This window comes from Cetorhinus maximus, chromosome 6 (assembly GCF_964194155.1).
Source record: "Cetorhinus maximus chromosome 6, sCetMax3.hap1.1, whole genome shotgun sequence".
Lineage (NCBI taxonomy): Eukaryota > Metazoa > Chordata > Chondrichthyes > Lamniformes > Cetorhinidae > Cetorhinus > Cetorhinus maximus.
In genome coordinates, this window is record NC_135884.1 from 47,517,277 (window position 1) to 47,535,662 (window position 18,386).

Genomic DNA, 18,386 nt, shown 5'->3' on the forward strand with positions numbered 1-18,386 from the left:
GTGGTGACGGGAGCTGAGCAGAACTGGTGAGAGACAAGGACACCTGCATCTCCTGTCTGTGGCGGTGATGATTCTTCGCATTTTGGTGCCGACATTGAGGATGACGGAATCTTCCTGCCTTAGGTTCCTTTTCAAATCCCAGCACACCCTCAAATTGCTATCTAGCATGATGAACAAGCTGCTGGTGGTATGACCATCGGCCTCTTGATTTCCATCCCAGCGCACTTCTCTCTCCCAAACCTTTCCCTTCTGAGTTCCTGTTTTCACAAACCCAAGAACTGTTGCTTGTTCAGCCTCTGGAGCCCAAAGAGGAAAAGGTAGAGCAACAGCACAGCACTGATGAAGAGGTCCCATCACTTGATCTGGCACTTGCAGGCACCAGCTCATATACTCGCGCTGCACATACCTTGGAGGTTGGTAAATAGTTGGGATCAGAATATCTTGAGTCATCCAGGCATGACTGGGCTGCAGCAGGCCAGGAGTAAAGCATGTTTCATTTGCTAGCTCTCAAGAGGTCAAGTTTGCAGATAGATTCTGCTGAGGTGTACTCTGATGAGAAACTCGATACAGCAGCGTACAGGAAAACACCGATGAATCTGCACACTGAGATCCTAGGTACATTGGCTTGCTTGCCAGGCAGCCTTTTGACTGGCGAGGAGTTTGGAGGAATCTGCTTCCAAATTGGCAGAGGGCATAGTGTGGAGCTTGCCCTATTTTGCGTCTTCTGCTTCTTCATCCTGCCATGCAGCGGACCCAGAAGCACTTAGTGCTACCCCATACCTTTTGTGACCTTTGTCTATGCAGGTGACCTTTTCATCTGCCATCCCTGTGAAAAGGCAGCAACAGTCTCAGGCAAATATACCAAAACACCTCCAAAAACACAATATTTTCAGACACTTTCCAATGAACAAATTTAAATATATTTTACTTATCTGCAATCAGGGTGCCTGATCCTTTACATTTTGGCACTGTAAGGCCTATCTTGCTGCCTCACACTTCGTTTTTTTAAAGGAATGGACAGTGCAGGTGTTGCCAGGGCCTGTATTAATCAATTTTGGTATCCTGGTGTCTTTGGGCTGTATGACATCAGGACATCAGGGGGAGAATTTTCTCCCCGTTGGGGGTGTTGGGCGGGAGAGCGAGCGCAGGCAGGGGCGTGCCGCCTGCGATTGGCTGTGCGCCATCATTTTACTTGGGTGGGGCCAGTTAAGGCCCACCCAGCGTGACGTGCACCCGGAAACGCTGAGTGCTCCCTGTGGGACGGGGGAAGTAGGCTGAGTCGGGACCTGCGCATGTGCGCAAAAGAGCGCAGAAATCTCCCTGAAGCACAGAGTTGCCTCAGGGAGATCAGTTTGAGTTTCAAAAATTTTAATAAAGGGAAAAAAAAAAGGACATGTCCCCTCATGTGAAAGTGTCACATGAGCTGGAACATGTCTATGAATTTTAATGAAAATCTTTATTTCAATAATAAATCATTCATGAAACCTCATCCCACCCGTGGATGAAGTTTCATGAAAAATGCGAAGGCTGCCTGGGCTCTTCACCTGCCTGCCAACCTTAAGGTTGGACGGGCAGCTATGTTAAGTGGTTTCATTAGTTTTTTAATGGCCTTAATGGGCCTTTGACAGTTCAGCGGAACGTAGCCAACTCCAGTGCACGCCCGCCAAACTGAAAATTGGAATGATGCGCGGTGACGTCGTGACGCACGTCCGACGTCACCACATGTCGTTTTACGCCCACTCGCCGAGCCGAAGATTCTGGCCCAGGATAGCATCGTTTTCACATATTTGGCACACGGTTCATGCAGTGTATACACCCATATTAATGATGGATCCTGTGGCGGCCATGCAGGTAACAGCCTGTGACTCTGCCTGGCCCTGAAGAATGGAGGAAAGTCAGCTGTGGCACTGTGCCATTGAATTTCTTGCCTCTGATCTTCGGCTGTGACTACAAATCAGGTTTATTAAGAAACAAAATTAAACAAATGATAGAACAAACACAGCATTTTTACTAAATCTTTACTTGCAGCTGCAGTTTCAAAGTAATGAAAGTCTCAAAACTCTAGTTGATGTCAGAAGTAATAACTTCAGTTTGGAATAGGTATCTGTGACTAGAAAAGGCTGACGCTAAACTTCCAGACTCCCACACAGACTCCTTTGTTAAACTAGTGAACTGTATTTGTACCCTATTTCATTTAGCTTCTTGGCTACAGAATTATCAATCAAAGTAGACATCTAAAATACTGTATGGTTCCTTCAGAAGCCTGCGTCAAGCCCTTAATCAATTTCCAGGATGAAGCTCCTTAGTCTGCCAATTGTTTCTATTATCTTGGTGGGCATTGAGCCTTCTCTTACCCATGAACAATAGGATGAGGAAATTTGTGGTCTACATAGTTGGATAAGGCTTATACGTTTCTTTGAATGGACTGAAAAATTAAGCAAAGGATCCTATATAGTACTAGTTAAATGACTCACAGGAGGCCCCAATCAAGACAATATAAATATTTCATCTAGACTGGTTACTCCAAGCCAAGCAGTAGGCCATTTCAGTGCAGTACTAAAGAGTGCTGCACTACCAGAAACACTGTCTTTTGGATAACATTTTAAACCAAAGCCCCATCTGCCCTCTGGGGTCAGTGTAAAAGACCCCACCCCACTATTTTGAAGAAGAGGAGGGGAGTTATGCCCAGTATCCTGGCTAATATTTATCACTCAACCAACATCACTAAAATAAATTATCTGGTCATTATCACATTGTCGTTTGTGTGATTTTCCTATGCGACAATTGGTTGCTACATTTCCAGCTGCAGCAGAATTGTACGCAAACACAATCTGTAACTTCATGGCCTGTCATATTCTCCACTCTACCATTACTGCCAAGCGAAGGGATCAGTCCTGGTTCAATGAAGAATGCAGGAGGGCATTCCAGAAGCAGCACCAGGCATACCTAAAAATGAGGTGTCAAACTGGTGAAGCTATAACACAGGAGTACTTTCATGCCAAATGGCATCAGCAGCAGGCGATAGACAGCTAAGCGATTCCACAACCAACGGATCAGACCTAAGCTCTGCAGTCCTGCTGCACCCAGCCATGAATGTTGGTGGGCAATTAAATAACTCACCAGAGGAGGAGGCTTCAAAAATATCCCCATCCTCAACGATGGGGGAGCCCAGCACATCAGTACAAAAGATAAGACTGAAGCATTTGCTACAATCTTCAGCCAAAAATGCTGAGTGAATGATCCATCTCGGCCTCCTCAGGAGATCCCCAGCATCATAGATGCCAGTCTTCAACCAATTTGATTCACTCCACATGATATCAAGAATGCCCGGATGAGTGCAGCTTCAACAGCACTCAAGAAGCTTGACACCATCCAGGTCAAAGCAGCCCGTTTGATTGGCATCCCATCCACAAACATTCACTCCCTCCACCACTGATGCACTGTGGCAGCAGTGTGTACCATCTACAAGATGCACTGCAGGAACTCAACAAGGCTCCTTAGACAGTACCTTCCAAACCCATGACCACTACCATCTAGAAGGACAAGGGCAGCAGCAGACAGATGAGAACACCACCACCTGCAAGTTCCCCTCCAAGCCACTCACTATCCTGACTTGGAACTATATTGCTGTTCCTTTGCTGTCACTGGGTCAAAATCCTGGAACTCCCTCCCTAACAGCACTGTGGATGTACCTACACCACATGGACTGCAGTGGTTCAAGAAGGCAGCTCACCACCACCTTCTCGAGGGCAATTAGGGTTGGTAATAAATGCTGGCCCAGCCAGTGATACCCACATCCTATGAATGAATAAAAAAAAATCAAAAGCCAATTGTTGTTTGTAAAGTGCCTTGTGATGTGCTGAGGTAGTGAAAGGTACTTTATAAATGTGAGTCTTTCATTCTTTTATTTGAAGTTGCTATGATGTTATAAAGCTATAAGTTCCCATAAGCTCTACTTTTACATTATTTTATGAAATACGATTATAGATTTCAAAAAGTAATGGATTAACAAAGGTGTCAAAATAAGGGAAATGTAAGGATGTAGTAATTTTTAGACTGAAATAGACAAAGGCTTAGTGGAATATTTTCTCCTTTCTAGGTAAACAAGATATCCGTAGGATTACTGCAACATTTTTATTGGTGTTTTATGGGTAATGAGTTGTGTGGTTAACTTGTTTTCATTCAGGGAGAAAAGCTGTGCATCATTTTTGTCAAGCTGACATCCCTGGCAACTGACACAGTGTTGTGCTTTAGCATATTTTACACCATTTTAAAACCAAAAAATAATTTTCGTGAACTTTTTGTCATGAAAAGGCTACTCCCATTTTAGCGGTTAGTATTGAAATAAAACAAATTGTATAAACATGTGAGCTATTTAATATAAGTTCAACTATTAATTCTCAAAGCACTGAGATTCTTTTAATATTTCAATTCAAATACCTTTTATCACCATAGAACCATAGAAAAATTACAGCATGGAAAGAGGCCATTCAGCCCATCATGCCTGCTCTGGCCGAAAAAGAAAAAAAAATAGCTGCCAATTCTAATCCCACCTTCCAGCACCCGGTCCGTAGCCTTGCAGGTTACAGCACTTTAGGTGCAGATCCGGGTGCCTTTTAAATAAATTGAGGGTTTCTGACTCCACCACCAAACCAAGCAGCAAATTCCAAACATCCATCATTCTCTGGGCGAAGAAGTGTTTCCTTGTGTCCGCTCTAATCCTTCTATCGATCACCTTAAATCCCTGCTCCCAGGTAATTGACCTCTCTGCTAGGGGAAACAGGGCAGCTCTGTCTACTCTATCTAGGCTCCACATAATTTTGTACACCTCAATCAGCTCACCCCTCTGCCTCCTCATTTCCAAGGAAAACAACCCCAGCCTATCCAATCTTTCCTCATAACTGCAATTTCCAAGCCCTGGCAACATTCTTGTAAATCTCCTCTGTACTCTCTCCAAAGCAATTATGTCCTTCCTGTAATATGGCGACCAGAACTATACACAAAATTCCAGCTGTGGCCTAATCAGCTTTTTGTACAGTTCCATCATTACATCCCTGCTTTTGTATTGTATATCTCATCCAATAAAGGATAACATTCCATATGCTTTCTTTACCACCTTATCCATCTATCCTGCCACCTTCAGGGACCTGTGAACATGCACTTCCTCTACCCCTCCCAATATCCTCCCATTTATTGTGTATTCCCTAGCTTTGTTTGCCCTCTCCAAATGCATTACATCACACCTCTCTGGATTGAATTTCATCTGCCACTTTTCCGCGCACTCAACCAAACCATTGATATTCTGGAAACAACAGCTATCCTTTTCACTGTCAACTACACAGCCAATTTTTGTGTCATCTACAAATTTCCCAATCATGCCACCCACATTCAAGTCCAGATCATTAACATATACAACAAACACCAAGGGACACAACACTGAGCCCTGTGGAATCCCACTGAAAACAGTTATCCATTCGCAAAGACACCCATCAACCATTATCCTTTGTTTCCTGTTGCTGAGCCAATTTTGGATCCATCTCACCATATTCCCCTGTATCCAAAGGGCTTTTACTTTTCTGACCAGTCAGCCTTGTGAAACCTTGTCAGATGCCTTACTAAAATCCATGTAGACAACATCCACTGCACAATTGCACAATCCTCCTTGTTACTTGCTCAAAAAATTTGATTAAATTAGTAAGACACGAACATCCCCTAACAAAACCATGCTGCCTATCCCTGATTAATCCTTTCCATTCTAAGTGACAATTTATCCTGTGTCTCAGAATTCATTCTAATAATTTGATGTGATGACTCTGTGGAGCAGACTGGTTTCATCAAGAAACAGTTCAACTTTATTACAGCGACATTTGTAGTGCTTGTACACTCAACCAAATCTCTCATCGAAGATGCCCCGCGCTGCAGATTGTCAGTGCTAAGAGCTCACTGGCCGGAGCCCCCACAGTACATCACGTGACCTGTGATTGGCAGGAGGGAGTATACATCCAGTTGCCACGTTTGACCACCACGGAAGCCGGACTGACCGGCCTATAATTATTTGGCCTATCCCTCGGAGACCTCCAGTCCTCTGGTACCTCGTCTGTATCTTGAGGATTGGAAAATGATCCTCAGAGCATCCGCTATTTCCTCTCTCGCTTCCTTTAATAGCCTGGGATATAAACTATCCAGCCCTGGTGATTTATTCACCTTCAAGGATGTCAGTCCTTCCCAGTACATTCACTCTCACTATGCTTATTGTATCTAATACTGCACATTCCTCCTCTTTAACTAGAATATCTGCATCATCCCTCTCCTTAGTGAAGACAGAGACAAAGTACTTATTGAGAACCCTGCCCACATCTTCAACATCAACGCACGAATTACCATATACATCTCTGATAGGCCCTACCCTTTCCTTAGTTACTTGCTTGCTCATAATGTACTGGTAAAACTCAAATGTACTTTGGGTTTTCTTTGATTCTACCTGCCAATATTTTTTCAAATCCTCTCTTTGCTTTCCTACTTACCTTTTTTACTTCACCCCTGTACTTTCTATACTCCTCCATGCTTTCTACAGTATTAATTTTTTTTGTAACTGTCATAAGCTTTCTTTTTCTGCTTTGTCTTACCATGTACGTTACTAGATAACCAGGGGGCTCTAGATTTGGCAGTACTGCCCTTTTTCTTTGTGGGGACATGTCTACACTGTGCCCGTAGAATCTCACTTTTAAATGCCTCCCGCTGGCCTGTCGCTGATTTCCCTTCAAGTAGCTGTAACTAGTCCACTTTCACCAGATCACTTCTCAGCTTTGTAAAATTTGTCTTTCCCCAATTTAGAACTTTTACTCTTGTTCTATCTTTATCTTTTACCAGAGAAATTGTTTTCTCTTAAGTTTCTCCTTAGAACTGTTTCAAAGTGGAATTGAAGAAATGCATACGGTTTTATATTCCTGTAAAACTAAGTGCTGTTACAAGCTGTTAATAGATTTTAGTTACTGTTAAATTTGTCACTGTTATGGGATTCTGTCCTCCACTAGGCTGAAGGCCCTTTCAGGGAAAGGAGTGGGATAGAGGGTGGGGGCAGGATGGTGCTTCATCACTGGTCTATGCAGGTCAATGGCTATCACGGTTCAATGCCCTCGGAGTGGTTTTCAAATGCTTGAGTGACTGTATGGACAACCATGGCAGTAATTAACTCTGTAAAGCCAATGAAAGGCAATTTTTGTTTGAAACCAATCTGGAATGAATTGTTGCAAAGCTGCCACCTGAAAACAAACTGTGTATTAATTTTTAATAATGTATATATTTATTTAATCGTTAATCTTTTAAAAACTTCCAGGAAAATGTTTTCTTTTTAAATTTTAATCAACAAGAAAGTGATTAAATATATTTTAAGATAATTGTTCACATTAAATGTGTACTTTAGTATTTTAAATGACAGTATCCTCATATTCTCGAAAATACTTAAAACGAATCATTTAATTTACTGTTATTAACTGGTCATACTAATCCTAAAGGTATCCCATTTACCTAGGACGGAGAAAATATGCCACCAGGCCTTTGATTATTTCAGCTTGAAATTACTGTATTCAGATCAAGGATCAGCCCTAGGGCCTCAATTATTTACTATCTGTACTAATGACTTGGAGGGGGGTGCAGGGAGTAATGTATCCAAATTTGCTGATGATACAAAAATAGGTGGGAGCGCATGTTGTGATGAGGATATAAGGAATCTGCAAGGGGTTATAGACAGGTTGAGTAATTAGGCGAAAACTTCCAGGTGGAGTTTAATGTAGAAAAGTGTGAGGTCATGCACTTTGGTAGGAAGAACCAAAAGGCAGACTACTATTTAAATGGAGAGAGATTCCAAAAAAAAAAATGCAGCACAGAGGGATCTGGGTGTTCTTGTGCATGAAAGACAAAACATTAACATGCAGGTGCAGCAAGTAATTAAGAAGGCAAATGGAATTTTGGACTGCATTTCAATGGGGTTGGAGTTTAAAAATAGGGAAGTCTTGTTACAACTGTATGGGGTGTTGGTGAGGCCGCACCTGAAGTACTGTGTACAGTTTTGGTCCCGTATTTAAAAAAGGATATATTGGCATTGGAGCAGTTCAAAAGAGATTCACTAGGCTGATTCCTGGGATGAAGGGGTTGACTTATCAAGAACAGCTAAACAGGTTAGGCCTTTATTCATTAGAGTTTAGAAGAATGAAGGGTGATCTTATTGAAATGTACAAGATTCTGAGGGGTCTCGACAGGGTAGATGCTGAGAATTTGTTTCTACTAGTGGGGGAATCTCAAACTAGGGGGCATAGTTACAGAATATGGGGACAGTCATTTAAAACTAAGATGCAAGGGAATCTCTTAGAGGGTAGTGAATGTCTGGAATTCTCCACCTCAGTTGAGGAGGCTACATCACTGAAAGCATTTAAAGAGGAGGTAGATAGATTTTTGAAATATCGGGGAGTTGAGGGTTATGAAGAGCTGGCACGAAAGAGGAGTTGAGGCCTGGGACAGATCAACCATGATCTTATTGAATGGCAGGCAGGCTTGAGGGGCTGAATGGCCTACTCCTCCTATTTCTTATGTTGTTATGGAAGAGCAGCTTTGCTTGAAATCTCTTTTTGAATGAGGTATTTTTGGTCCTTAGCATGTCTGTGGCAGATTCACAATGTTGGTGTAATTCTCTTGCAAATAACATGATGCTCCTTAAAAACTGGAAAATAGTCCATATTAGTTATTAATTCAAAGAGATATTATACATATTAAACAAAAAAAATGGAAGCTGTAAAATATAAGGGAAGTTTATTCAGACATTTTGACACTTCCTAGATAAAATGACATTAAAGCTGTGAATTATGACCTTTGAATTCATTTGTAAGTTTTTTTTTAAATGCCACTGTTGATATTTTCCTGAGTAGCTGGACCTCACTCTGATGTATTACCTGATCACAGCGGTGGCAGCAATCAAATAATATAAATTGGGTGTCATTTGCTAAATTACACGCTGGTGCCGGGATTGTCACCCCTCAGCATGTAGCATTTAGTTGAATGCAGCCCACTGTACTTTGCATATATTTCGTTTGTGGTTGAGTTTCTCTAATGGCAACATGTACTAAAAGTTACTAGATGGTCTCAACACCCTTGAGTTAGAGATGGGGAAATTGGTCGGGATTCCATCCCAGTCAAGTGCTGAGTGAGGGCGGGAGAGAATGAATTGTAGACTGCCCCTTCCCTCAATCCCCCTTCTTTGAAGGTAGGAATTCATGCTAGTGTGTGATTACTTGGACAAAAATTAACTTTCTCAACAGTGTCCCTCCTGCTGCTAGCCTGGGAATGCTGAGACTAATGCTAGTGAATCTATCGATGACCTGACTCTCTCGGTTCAGTTAGCAGACTCAGGATTTTCCGGATCTTGATGTCTCAAGAGCTCAATATTACATCATTCACCTACTGGGTCACTGGGGAGCCTAAGATTTGTCAAGTTCAATTGGATAAGTTATTCGCTGTCTAATATGTACAACTTCTTGAGTAACCTACATAAGTTTGTTGTCATTTTGCATAATTAATAAACCTGAAGTTGACATCAAATTTATTTCAGTTTGAATCAACTTTTGGAACTCGTTAGCGCTGAGCTGAAGCTATTTACAAGATTTAATCAGCCTACTTGTTCAGATAATATTTGAAAATCATTCAAACTTTACAACCTCTTGTGTATTTTTCTCGTAAAACCTCCAGCTTATTTATTATCCCTACATATATTTCCTTTCTCTGGATGTTCACTTTTTTAATGACAAAGTTTATACCTACTGTACTGGCGTCATTGCTTATCTATTTCCAGATAAAAGTAAGTGGCAATCTAATACACAGATATTTCAATTCCACTTATGCTGTCACTTTAGCTCCTTTTGTTTCTTAAAACAAACTTTTGATTTTTGATGTATGTGAACTTGGTTAAAGTCTCCAAGTAATATATGTTAGCTTGTGTTATCACTGATTATTGATGGAAATGAAGCGGTGTTTACATTTTATGAACATTTAACACACATCCCAGTTTGCAGATAAAGTGCTCAGTTCTGCCTTTCTGTATAAATGTATATCTACTACAAGTACAGAATTTGGAGGCTCTATTCAGTGCTTGCTGGCATTCTGTGACTGTTTGCAGTAAGTAATACATAATGTAAAAATGCAGCTGCATTGGGGATTGTATCTCTTGTTGTGATTAACAAAATGAACAAATTTGAACATAATTAAGCACAAGGAGAAATGTATCTTTGGACATGAGTAGGTTTTCCAATCAGTTGCACCTGATAAGCATGTGTAAAGTGGATCTATAGGCGGTGGTCAGTTATGCTGCATTTTTCACAATTTACTGCCCTGCTTAATTTTCTGTTCATACAGCCTCACCTCCATTTTGCTAACCTTCAAAAGGCGGTTGAGATATTGTGTTGCTTCATCCCTTGACCAGACTTGTTCCTACCCCATTTATTGTGATAACCCTTGAGCTTTGTTGCCATTTTTGTTACCTGTTCTGCTTTTGCAAAGGCTGAAATATATACATTTAATGCTGTAGAAAAAACTTTTACAAAATGTATCACCAGGTGCATCAGTACAAACAATATTACAATCATTTACAGCCTTTCATTTTGATCTGTACAGCCCGAGGGGCTCTAAACAGTTCCCAGTCTCTCGGTGCGCTGTGGTAGAGAGGTCTTAGACAGCGACCCTTCCCCATTGCGCCTTTGCGGCAGCTGCCCCAAGCTTTAGTGCGTCCCTCAGCACGTAGTCCTGGACTTTGGATTGTGCCAGTCCGCAACAATCGGTCGGGGACAACTCTTTGTGCTGGAAGACCAACAAGTTTCGGGCAGACCAAAGCGCGTCTTTCACCGAATTGATGATCCTCCAGCTGCAGTCGATGTTTGTCTCGGTGTGTGTCCCTGGGAACAGCCCGTAGAGCACAGAGTCCTGTGTCACAGAACTGCTCGGGATGAACCTCGACAGCAACCACTGCATCTCTCTCCAGACTTTCTTTGCAAAGGCACAATCCACAAGGAGGTGAACAACGGTCTCTTCCCCACCACAGCCACCTCGAGGGCAACGTGCAGAGGGGGTGAGACTCCTGGCGTGTAGGAAGGATCTGACGGGGAGGGCCTTTCTCACCACCAGCCAAGCTACGTCTTGGTGCTTGTTGGAAAGTTCTGGCGATGAGGCATTCTGCCAAATGACTTTGACAGTCTGCTCGGGGAACCATCCCACAGGGTCCACCCTCTCCTTTTCCCTCAGGGCCTCTAGGACGTTACGTGCTGACCACTGCCTGATGGACTTGTGGTCAAAGGTGTTTTTCTGCATAAATTTTTCCACCAGGGACAGGTGGTACGGCACGGTCCAACTACTTGGAGCGTTCCGCGGCAGCGTGGCCAGACCCATCCTTCGCAACACCGGGGACAGGTAGAACCTCAGCACGTAGTGACACTTGGTGTTTGCGTACTGAGGGTCTACGCACCGCTTGATGCAGCCACACACAAAGGTGGCCATCAGTATGAGGGCGATGTTGGGCACGTTTTTTCCCCCTTTATCTAGAGGCTTGTACATCGCGTCCCTGCAGACACGATCCATTTTCGACCTCCAGATAAAGCGGAAGATGGCTCGAGTGATCGCCATCGCGCAGGAGTGTGGAATGGGCCAGACCTGCACCACGTACAGCAACAGCGAGAGTACCTCACACCTGATGACCAGGTTCTTACCCGCAATGGAGAGGGAGCGTCGCTCCCACATGCCCAGTTTCCTTTTCACCATAGCCACTCGCTCCTTCCAGTTTCTAACGCATGCCCCGGTCCCTCCGAACCATATCCCCAGCACCTTCAGGCCGTCAGCCCTGACAGTGAAGGGGACAAAGGATCGGTCAGCCCAGTTCCCAAAGAACATGGCCTCGCTCTTCCCACGATTTACCTTGGCTCCCGAGGCCAGTTCGAACTGGTCGCAGACGTGCATCAGTGCTGTAGAAGGCTATCAACATCTCTAATACCTTTAAATGGCTATTTTCTTTAAAGTTATCCATCACTACTTTTAAGTGCTTGTCAAAAACTTTTTACATGTGATTTCCATCCTCACTCTGTTGAACTCTAAACATCATGTCTAGTGGCATCTTGGGTCTTATTCACATCATATAAATGAAGCTGACCCTGCAAAATGAGTACACCAGTTATTGAGCAGATACTCATTATGCATCAGCGGACCTGCATCCTATCAGAAAATCGACTGTAGTAAATACAGGTCCATTTAAGGTCAAAAAACAAAGATCTGGATTACATGTATTTTTATTAAATATAAATCTTTGACATTTTTTTGTTAATTTAAATAGATGTATTTTTAAATAGTGTTGCATAATCATATCTGCTTTGGAACTGTATTGTTTCTATTTATATGCAGTAATATGTTTCCTAGAATTCAATATCTTACTGTTCTATTAAGTGTATAATAATGAATATTTTTCCTTTCATTCAGTGAGTTAATAAATGTGGATTAATGGAGATAACAACATTTTAACTAGTTTTAAGTTTGCCTAAACTGCCCTGTCATTTAGAGATGCTACTGTATTTTGCATTGCAGTGCGGTTTAAACTAATTCCTCTTAAGAATTGTTTTAACCTGCTAATTATTGTAGCACTGCTAGTAAATTGTAATAACCCTAGGTGTGTTCTGGAGTTAAATTATTAACTTTGGTAGTAAACTGATCATAAATGATTATTTAAATATCTGCGTTAGGCGATGATTATGTGAATATGGAAAACTTCCAACCGATAAATTGATAGATGTGATTCAGTTAAATATTGGGAGAGACAACATAAAATGGAAAACTGCAAATACTGGAAATCTGGAATTTAAATAAAAGTGCTGAAAATGCACAGCAGGTATGTTAGCACCTGAAGTAACGGAGAAAGGGGAACCAAGGATTGCACTTACTTAAGCACTAAAATCCAGCAGTGGATATGTTTCCATTTGGGTTTCAACTTCAGTAATATTGATTTCCCACCCACCCCCAACCTAACAGCACAATGGTAACAGTACAGTGGCTGAAATCTGTATTGAAAGTAGATCCAAATTAAATTGTGTCTCATTTGCATTTTGTGATAGAGCTGAAATAAAGAAATCTTAGTCAAATCAGAGGAACTCTCTCTTTCCCACCCTGTGTATGATGGCAACAGTTAGATTCAGGTGGTTCAATTGTATGCTTGTTGTAATCACATAACTATAGATAGATTACATTGAATTGAAGGTTAGTCATATTTACAAACTTGATGGTTTATTCAGATATTTCAGTGTTACAATTTTGTTACTTCAGAACTTGATTACAATTATGGATTTGTATAATATAGACAGCATTATTTGTCAAGCCATAAAGATATGTATTAAGTGGTGATGGTCTGTAAAATTATTCTTCAGATATTTGCAAACGTAAATTTACACTCATCGAGCCGGCCCATTGTGTCACATGCAGGTGCTGGATTGAACAGGTTGAGTGCTGCAGACAGACAGTAGGCACCACTTAGGCATAGAGCTGTGCTAGGATTGGAGTTGCCAAGGCCTTATCTGGAGCCACCCCCAGTGACACACATACCGCCGTAGAGTTTGACTTTCACTGTTCTCCAAGGGCTTGCAGAACACCTTTCAGGGGAAAAAAAATGGAGGCTGTTGGAGTACAAATGTTCAGACCATGCTCATACCAGAGCTTTTACATGTAAGTATTTCGTAACTTGTAAGAAGCTTCTAACTGAAAATTTAAAAGCAAGTTTTTCTACTTGTATAATATGTTAAGGCAAGAGCTTTACAGGGAAACAGGTTGTGAGAGTTTAAAGATCACTTAGTATCTGCTCTTATGATTATTTTCAATCTTGATTTGCAAGTATGTTGCAAACAGATATTTTGTTATTTAAATGAGCCTCCTTCGCAGTTTTGTGTTTTTCTTGACTCTGATCATTTATGATTACTTCTTGTTCCTGAATCTTTTGGATTGTCCAGTAAATGTGTCTGAACACAACACATTACACTCGTCAGTGAGAACACAGCTAAATATAAATATTTAAATACATTGGTGTGAGCTCAAAAATCTCAAACATTTTAGTTGGCTGTATAGTAATGTCTGCAAACTCCGTTCAACCTTTTGTGTTGCATAAGATGGTAAAACATTAAAGATTTCAAAGCTGGACATTTGTAGCAGCTAAAATGTGAATGTCATTTGGTTCTCAGGATGCTTTGTCAAGCACTTGCTCATTTCAGATTTTTAAAAGTATTTTTTTAATACTTTGCAGGGTTACAGTCTAGAAATTCTAAGTATTTGTCTTTTTTTAAAAAAAATGACTACTGAAGCGAATCATCATTGTGGTAATTTATTAAGTTCAAACCAAAGCAAAAATCCAGCAGTACAACTTATCAATTATTTACTGAGTAGTCATGGGTCAAAAGAGAGGGTTTTCTTGAACTGAATTAGCATCGTCTTGTGGTAGGATTTGTACCTACTGGTAGCGTAAAACAGAAGCGTGCCATTACTATCTAGGTTCTTTTTGATGTTGTGGCACTAATCAGAAGGTCAGTTATGGTGTTTCAAGCTTTTACTAAATAAATAGTTGCTTAAGAGGGGCTTAAAAATGAATTATTGGTGAACCAAAAGTGTCAATATGTAGGAAAATGTCACATGATGCCATGTGTAACTGGAGTATTAGAGTTCAACATTTATACAATTGCTGCCTCCAGAATAAAGCAAATCACTATGTTAATGTTTACACTGTTTCTTTGGGCAATAGCAACATTGTTGATGAAAACCTCTAAATTTTAGTGTCGTGCTTGGCAGAGTTTATCCCAAACTCCTTTTTGCTAAGCTAATTCTTTGTGCGGTTAATCAGGTACTCGTTTAAAGGTGTGTACAATTTTAATCTTGAATGAATAGGGCAAGATTCTGAGTCTTCATCTATGACAATGTACTTCATCTCCGGTGTGTTGTCTGGAATTTCCGATAGGGTTTGTTGGCAAAGATACAGACATTTTACCTTAATGTGTTAAACTAAATATTGCTTATTAATGCTGTTTCAGTGGCAGCCTCTTTTGAACAGAGGAATTTATTTTCAAACACATAATGCCACAGATACCCAGTGTGAACAGTTAACATCCTTTGCCATAGTTTAAAAATACCTTTCTGCTGTTGATTTTTGGTCTATCTAGAAATTGAAACCTAGAAAGCTCTTTGGTCTGCTGAAATAACCAAATATTTTCATTGTGTTTCAGCAGTTGTTTGTTAGCTTAACACCCAGTCATTGATCTGACATGGTAAAATAACACAAGGTCGCTTTAAAACAAAGTGGTATAGTGTTCTTATTTCTCAGTTTATTTTTGTGCTCTATCAAGAGAGATATCAATCCTAGAGAATTGAGTGCTTTTATCTAACTCAGTCATCAAGCAGTCCTAACTTTTCACTTCCCACTGCAACCATTCCTGGGGCTCTTTTAGTGATATTGGCAATTGATGCTATAATATGGGCATTTTTTTGCTGTGGCCTTGGGGTGATTTATTTTTAGGTTTTAAGGAATCTACATAATTCTTCTTTGCAACTTTTTATAACTTCAAAGTTTTGATGATTAAATCATATCTTTTGTTTTTTTTTAATTCATTCATGGGACGTGGGCTTTGCTGGCTGGGCCAGCATTTATTGCCCATCGCTAGTTGCCCTTGAGAAGGTGGTGATGAGCTGTCTTCTTGAATTGCTGCAGTCCATATGGTGTAGGTATATCCACAGTACTGTTTGGAAGGAAGTTCCAGGATTGTGACCCAGTGACAGTGAAGGAATGGCGATATATTTCCAAGTCAGGATGGTGACTGACTTGGAGGGGAGCTTCCAGGCAGTGGCGTTCCCATCTATCTGCTGCCCTTGTCCTTCTAGGTGGTAGTGGTCATGGGTTTGGAAGGTGCTGTCTAAGGAGCCTTGGTTGGCCTTTACTTTCAGCTTCAAAACTGTATATTTTCCAGATAAACAGCAGGCAATTTTTGAGATGTAGATGTAGAAATGTTTTTCAGTGTATTGTTGATGAGTAATTCAAAGTTTGTCCTTGCAGCTTTCAAAAGAAAGGCTAGATTCAGTGGTGCCATGTACCTGCTGGAGTGCAATGGGTGGAGGGGAATCACAGAACTGGAGAGCAGACCATGTCCCCATTTCCTACTGGGTGCAATTTAGTTTTGTGATTTGGTGGACTGAAGTCATAGCCTAATTGCAGTGTTGTGATGCCAGCTGAGGTTACCCCTGGACAAACCTGATCCTAGAGTGGACCCAGCTTGATAGATCCTAACTTGTATTTGTTTGTTTAGATACATGGAGGGTAGCTAATGAACAGAGTCACAGGAATCAGCTGATGAACTTCTAACAAAAGAATAAAACATTTATTCAACAAGAAACAATAAACTATTTTACAATACTCCTTTACTTACAACTATATCTTTACAGAAGTATTCATATTTGTAAAGATAACACAAGTTACAAAAGTTATCTTACACTCTAATGTTCACAGTAAGTACACAGTACATGTAAACCAACAGGCACCCTGTGGTCAGACACACCACACTCTGAAACCAAGTGACACATGCCATCTCAACCAGATGCTGCGGATCTCTACGCAACTCCCTGCAGATGCATGTTACACCGTGAGCCCACTGGTCTCACTGAACTCTGCTTTTCACACGAAGGTTTCTAATCACCACTCTTGAAGAACTTGTTTTGGAATCTTCTCCCAAACTGACGCTTTCTCACAGATGCTTTCTGCAAGGATCCACCTCCAGGGTTTTGAACTCTCCTTCTGATGTTCCTCTTCCCTGGGTCACCGCATGCATTCAAGCTGTCTTCCATGCACTCTCTCTCACCGACTCAGCTATCAACAGTACCACTACTTCACATGCCCATAGTAGAGAGTTACAGACCTTCAGCCATTTCTTTGGACCTCCTTGCCTCTTGCAAGCTGTTTTCACTTTAAATCTGCTTTCTGCAGCCTGAAGCTTTAAACTGGAAGCTCAGAGCCTTTCTCTACCCCTCACTCTTAACTTCACTTAACAGGACCTTTTCCAGGTTCCTGTCCTTCCTTTGACTAGAAGATCTGCTTGGGACTTTCTCCTGTTTCTGTCTCACTCCTTTGGCCTAGGGACCTTTTTTTGTTCTTTTGGGAAACCTGCAGCTTCCTCTCCCAGTGTCCAGTCTCTGTGGGGTCCTGGCTTCAAACTGAAACTTAAAACTGCTGTTTCTTTAGTTTTCCTGTGTGTCTGTTGGAGGGACCTGCCTCTTTGCATCCCTGTTGCTAGGCAACAGCCCAGTTCTTCTTCTCGTTTGCTTAACCTAGCTACAACTCATTAGAAATGCAGGCGCCTTTTTGAAGTGAAAGTGAAACTCGATTTGACCTTTCTTAACACATAGATACAGAATTACAAAGCAAACTTAAACTTTTAAGTTAAAACTCATTCCTAATACCTACAAATACAAATATAACTTACTTACACTATGTTTCCTAACATGCACCATAACCTAATTAAAGCCCTAAATTTAATGCAACATTTTAAATAAACGCCTACTGCAATTAGTTTCATGCCATATTTACTGTTTTTCCTTCCTTCGAAGTGGAGCAAGAGAAGCTTCGTGTGTGAAGAAACTTCCAGTTCGCCACAGGATTTATCTTTTTCAATAGTGTATAGACAATATTTTTTAAACCTCTCATTAGATATTTTTCCATACTGCCAACATTTTGATTAAAAACTTATTTATATCCTATTGCTTTACCAAAGGGGAAATCAAAACCAAGTATAGCCTTTAAGTGAAGCATAGTTATGGGGAATAATTTGACTGGTGTGCAGGTGCAATTCCTTCACCATTTTAGTCATATATTCTGTTCTTCCTTAATTGATCTGGTGCAAGGACATCTACAGCCAGCATTTAACATTAGGATACTGCTTCCAGTGCTTCACAAGATCATCAATGCCACCAGCTATTATGCCATTGGCCCAGTTTTGGCTACCACTTCAAAGTTAATTCATGTTCTTTCCATTCATGCACCAAATGGTTGACTGATGTCGTGGCAGCGTGCCCAGCACCGTCATCTTTCCCACTGAATGACATAACCTCACTGCAAATGTCACTCTGGGAAGGAACTGGGTGGGAGGGATCATTGAGGATTTCCATATACATAACTTGGCGTTCATGCAGCATGTCAGTAGGAGATCACATTTGTATTAGTGTGGTTTGATGTGCAAAGTTATGGAATGTGAGTGTAGCAAAGTACGTTGCATTTTGACAGTATGGTGTGCTGAGGTCTGCGTTTGCTTAATATAGAAGGACGTTTGTGCGTGGCTTTGCATGGATGC

General features: G+C 41.2%; 1 protein-coding gene across 6 annotated transcripts in view; it reads left to right on the top strand.

The window, feature by feature from the left end:
* mitfa (melanocyte inducing transcription factor a) overlaps positions 1 to 18,386 on the top strand; it is a 315,941-nt gene that overhangs the window by 111,746 nt on the left and 185,809 nt on the right. Inside the window, exon 1 of one of the 6 annotated variants that reach the window (XM_078543697.1) lies at positions 13,678 to 13,737. The exons of the other annotated variants lie outside the window; for them this stretch is intronic. Coding sequence (XP_078399823.1) covers positions 13,682 to 13,737 — 56 coding nt within the window. The 5' untranslated portion in view covers positions 13,678 to 13,681. Of the gene's footprint in view, positions 1 to 13,677; positions 13,738 to 18,386 lie in introns of those variants that run through there. 6 annotated transcript variants of the gene reach the window in all.